This window comes from Gymnoscopelus microlampas (genome assembly GCF_963454915.1).
Source record: "Gymnoscopelus microlampas genome assembly, chromosome: 9".
Taxonomy (NCBI): domain Eukaryota; kingdom Metazoa; phylum Chordata; class Actinopteri; order Myctophiformes; family Myctophidae; genus Gymnoscopelus; species Gymnoscopelus microlampas.
In genome coordinates this window covers 4383983-4389689 of record NC_139946.1, presented here as the reverse complement: position 1 = coordinate 4389689, position 5707 = coordinate 4383983, and the positions used below count along the sequence as shown (strand labels likewise).

General features: G+C 41.2%; 1 protein-coding gene across 1 annotated transcript; it reads right to left on the bottom strand.

Moving 5' to 3' along the window:
• Positions 1 to 1081: 1081 nt before the first annotated feature.
• Positions 1082 to 5707, bottom strand: LOC311052488 (GTPase IMAP family member 4-like; the record flags this gene model as incomplete). Its single annotated transcript, XM_084067451.1, has 2 exons — positions 1082 to 1096; positions 5015 to 5707. 2 exons carry the CDS (start codon positions 5705 to 5707, stop codon positions 1082 to 1084), a joined length of 708 nt encoding a protein of 235 aa, XP_083923577.1.

Here is a 5707-nt window from a genome sequence, read left to right as displayed (position 1 = left end):
AGATAACAGCACAATCAACGATTGACGTAATCAAGGTCCAGTGCTTGCTTAGCATCTGTGTGCAACAAAAGACTACTGCATATATTACTCAGTGGTGGAATGTAAACTAAGTACATTTACTTTATTAAGTAAGTACTCTACTTAAGTATTAATACTGCGATGTAGAAATACTCTGTTACAAGTAAAAGTCAGTAATTCAAAATGTACTTCAGTAAAAGTCCAAAAGTATTGTTATCAAAATGTACTTAAAGTACCAAAAGTAAAAGTATAGTATAGTTTAAAAATGTATAAAAGTCTTTTGAAAATGGCAGAATTGATGCGACACATTGTGAGCTTGTAGATCGGCTATTTTCAAATGGCCAAAATGTATATAGGACTGAAGTGGTTAATGTATGTTTTGTAATAATAATCAAAATCTACAAAGTAATTAGTAACTAAAGTTTTTAAATAATTGTAACGGAGTACTAAGTGGTGTAGTAAAGGTACAATATTTGCCTCTGAGATGTCGTGGAGTAGAAGTAAAAGTAGCCTATAGTAATATGTAAAAATTTTACCTAAGTACAGTACTTGAGTAAATGTACTTAGTTACTTTACACCACTGACAAACACTGCTCTAGGGAGTGCACATACAAAGTTTTACACAGATCGGTGCAGTTATAGGTAAAAACACGAATCGGCCTGTTGTAGCCCCACCATGAGGAACAGTGGGAATGTCCGTGCAAAATTTCACGGAAATTGCATGCTGTGTTCATGATTTGAGACATCTTGTTCAAAACGGGAGCACTCCTGCAAACTTTGGAAGCCATTTTTAGCCAATCGGGATGGAATGTGAAAAATCTGAAAGACCTGTTTTGTTTAATGACTATAGAGTAGGGTCACCTGTGGCACTTCCGTGACCGTGGAGAGCAAAGGTCCGTTTCTCAATGGATGTGTCATCTAGGAGGGTTGTTAAACAAATTTAGCCGGGGTGTATTTTTAAAAGGGGCAGGGAAAATTTGTGAGAGACCAAGAGAGGAGAGAGGTTCTTATCCAAAATCTACTGTCCACGATTCTTGAGCAGAAAGAACAAGGACTAACAACCTCACATGACAAAGGTCTACAGACCAACAAGAACACAGTGCAAACACAGGGCTTAAAGGGGAATACCACTCATTTTCAACATTGAACTATGTCTTCAATACACCTTAGAGCTGTTGTGTGGAATTAGAACCCCCCCCCCCCCTTCTATGTTGCCTAGAACTGGATAATTGATTGAGGTCATGTGATCAGTGACACGCAAGTTGTACTTTTAGCTGAGGCCAAAACACCTTGCGTATGTCACTGATCACATGGTTGAGGCCATGATCACATGGCTGAGGTGATCATGTGTACTTCTTGCTGAGTCCAAAAGTACACCTTGCGTATGTCACTGATCACATGGCTGAGGCCGGCCATGTGATCCTGTGTACTTCTGGCTGAGGCCAAAAGTACACCTTGCGTATGTCACTGATCACATGATCTCAATCAATTATCCAGTTCTAGGCAACATAGAAGGGGGGAGGGGGGTTTCTTATTTCCACACTACAGCTCTAAGGTGTATTAAAGACATAGTTCAACTTTGAAAATGAGTGGTATTGCCCTATAGACAGGGATTAACAGGACACAGGTGAACTCAACAGACAATCAACACTAGGATAGGCTGGGGGACTAAGAGGACACAGGTGGAAACACTGACACAATCACAAGACTGGTTAGACAAGGCAGGTAAAAGTAAGTAGGCAGACAGGAAACACTGGGAGCAATACTACAAAATAAGGGTGACAAATGAGTTGACCTTTAAATTCACCTCAAGCAAACCTTTCTAGCTTTGCATACAGAATACTATGTTATGTTAGGCTATAGTGCTAATTTATTTTTGGTTCATTATGAAAATGTGATGGGATGAACTGGACACCATATTCTCAGTAGCCTACACTATTTAAAGTGAAACTGCATCAGTAACTGTTTACACACAAACATCTTATATATCGTCGGTGTCCATCAATGATGGACAAAACCTCCTAACTCCACTCAATGATGGACAAAACCTCCTAACTCCACTTGAGCTGGATTTGGGTAAAGTGGTGATAATATAATGACACATGCAAGTATCTGATAATATATAAAGTCACAATACAAAGTTTGATGAGGCAGTATTGCTTTGTTTTACAAATATAAGGTTTTCTTCATTTTCTGAAAAAAATATATTTTGTTTTTCATTTCCTGAACAATTACCATTTTGGAGTTAGCTGGTTCTGGCCGGACAGCAGAGATATATACTACTAGAATTGACAAGAGCTCAGAAAGTTCGTCCGGGATTCGCAAGCACAGGATCACTCCACATGCCTCCAAGACCCGCCACAGACTGTTGATCAGAGCTATGGCTATGATTTAGGCATCGTACCCCACCTCGATCAATGATCAGACTATCTTGGCTTGATTGATTCTCTGATTTGCTATCTATCTTGCTATCAGACCCTCAGCCTGATCTGGCAGGTTGCCATAGCAACCAGATACAGGAAGTCTGACCTCTTTATCACATGACCGAGGTTGGGAGGTTGAGACTAGAGGTTAGGGCCATAGATATAGAAACCTAGATACCTCATTGGCCTCTGCAGTTCATTGGAGCGACTGGTATCGCAATACCTTTGTGCTTCCGCCCTCAGTCGGGTGCGTCACAGAAGGGGACGTTCAGTAGCCTAACCGAACGTCCCCTTCTGTGACGTTCAGTAGGCCTCTGATTGGCCTACCGAACGTCCCCTTCTGTGACGCACGCGACTGAGGGGGGAAGCTGGTGCGCGCCCGAGATACGAACGCTTCAGAACCGAAGGAGGCGTCTACCTTTATATGTCTATGGTTAGGGCCGCAAAGCAAAGCGGGGAGGGAGGAGAGGAGAGGCCAGAGGGGCCGGACTTCGCATGACGTGTGTGCAGAGTGACTAGGCCAGTGCTGTCTGGAGCAACTTAGGATCGGGCCTAGATGTGAGGGCCACGAAGTGGACTTTATTGACCTCAGAGATTACTCCTGTGTACTTATACTGTATATTATTCAACTCATCATGAGCAGCACTTTCATTAGAGCCTAATAAGAGGGCTCTGTGACGATTTTTGCAGCTCATAATTGGCAGCCATCTTGCATTTGAAGGTCAACAATAGGTCACATCATTATATAAACACCAAATATGTATTCCTTGACCAAAATAAGCTCTGAAACCATGTATTGTGCATCATTGTAGGTCAAACCATTAAATAGTTCATTTTCACGGCAGCCATTTTGGATTTTGGTCTCTCACAAATGTTCCCCGCCCCTTTTAAAGATACACCCCGGCTAAATTTGTTTAATAACCCTCCTATATGACAAATCCATTGAGAAACGGACCTTTGCTCTCCACGGTCACAGAAGTGCCACAGATGACCCTACTATACTGTGTACCAATTTGTGTGATGTTTGGACAAACTCTGTAGGAGTACTGTCAAAAATGTGTTTTGCAAAAAGCGGCCGCCTGGTGGCGCTATGACAGGCCCAAGTGAAAAATGTACTAAATACTCAAAGTCGCTTGGCATGCAACTATTGATCATTTTCTTAGCGATAATTCTGTTAATTTTTCAGCGATTAATTGAATAATAATTGGTCAACAAATCCTTTAACCACGAGAACCCCAGCATTCATATTCTGAGGGGGAACGTTAGCCAAAAATAGCCGAGCTCACAACGCATCGCAACAAGTTGTGAGCTTGTAGATCTGCTATACTTTTACTACTTTTGTGCGACACTTCTATGAAAATGATATGAAAAGTTGAAATATGGAGATTTCTCAACATATCATAGGCTACTGTATAGGTTTTCTGGACTGATTTAAAAGATGACATAACATTTCCATGAGAACCTGATATCTGGGTCATGTCTTATTTCTGGTGGTATGCAGTGGTGGAAGAAGTACTCAAGATATTTTACTTAAGTTGATGGAGCTGTTTTTCCTTATCACCCATATAAAGTACCGCTAACTTTCAGAAAGGCAAGGAAAGCAGACGGAGACAGGCAGCCATTGGGTATGATGAATTATTGTATTTTAGTCAGACATGAGAGAGAATGGGAAGGTTTACAGAATGACAGGTGGCACGCATCATCGAACCTCTCTCACCATGAGAGCAATAAAAGCACTGGGTTTTACAGGACCCGTTATCAGTTTGGTAACATAAACAATGACATCATAAGATGTGACATAGATGAGTTTCCGGGCGAAGGTGGACTCCTTGGATTGGATGAGAGTGATGATGATACGTCGTCGTCAGATGGGGACGATGATGGTAGATGGTAATGATGAAGGTGACCTGTGCCAAAGTGTCTGGGTCAACACGGCTTTTGACCGGGTTGACCCAGGTCAGTGGTCACTCAGTGGCACTGACAGAATTGTTATTGTATTGGGAGAACACCGAGATGTATTGTTCTGAAAACAGTTCTTCCTTAACTAGAAATATTGACATAACTCGAGGAGCCGACAGATAGCAACAAAAAAAAAAGGCTGTAGCATGTTTTTGAGATGACATTTTAAGCCGGTTATGACACTAGACACATTATTATCAACAAGAATAACTCTATCAATGTCTTTGCTTGATTCGCTCAAATATAACTGTTCTTGTTTTTGATTTTTGTTTTTTATAATTGATTGTATTTAGACTATTTTTTATTTTCTCATTTATTTATTTTCAGTTTTTTAGATGACATGTGTAACAGATGTAGAATGGTCTGGGATGGTGTGAGAGCCCTCATGTGTATGTTTCGTTGTTGTTGAATGTTATGTAATTGTTTTTTGTCATTGTTCCCCTGAGGACCCCCTGGAAGACGAGATGATGCATCTCAAGGGGTTTATCCTCCAATAAAAATGTCAAAAAAAAGAAAACTGTAGGTTTCACTACAACAACATCAACAACTTTCGCTGCAACCCTATTTGCAGCTCTCGCTAGGGCCCATATCCCATATTTTGAAAGGAAGGAGACTCTTTCAGCTTCAATTCCTGATTCTAGCACATCTGTTTTCAGCTGTGTCTCTGTTTGTATCAGAACCTCTCTTTCATTTTCTTCAAGTCTGTTCAGTTCATCCTCTTCAAGAATCCTTTGCTGCTCTATCTCTGCTTCTTGGAACATCTCAGTGGTGTAGTGGCTTCTTCCATTAACCTCCACCATCGACTCGATTTTCACCAGCAGCTCAGTGACCTGAGAGGGATCCTCGGTTTCGTTGTTGAAGACATGATAGCGACCGTCATATTTGCTGATTATTTCTTGAAATTTTGTACTCTTTTTCAAAAAGTCTTCAACTGGATAACCATTGAGCAGGTCACCACCAGTGAGGAGAATCATGGTGTATTTGTTCGACGTGTCACCAAATGCCATCTGAATCATTTCCACACATTTCTGAGCCTCTACTGTAAATCTTCCCAGTTTGATCACAATCAGGAACACATGGGGACCAGGAGCAGAAAAACAAATACACTGTTTGATATCATTCATAACTTTATCATCTCTGAATCTGGTGTCAAAGAATCCTGGTGTGTCAACAACAGAGATGTTTCTACCATCCACTAGACCTCTGGCCTTCTGACAGTCCATTGTCAGAGATTCAGATTTAAATGCCTCACGACCCAGGATGGTGTTTCCAGTGGCACTCTTTCCTGCTCCGGACTTTCCAACCAT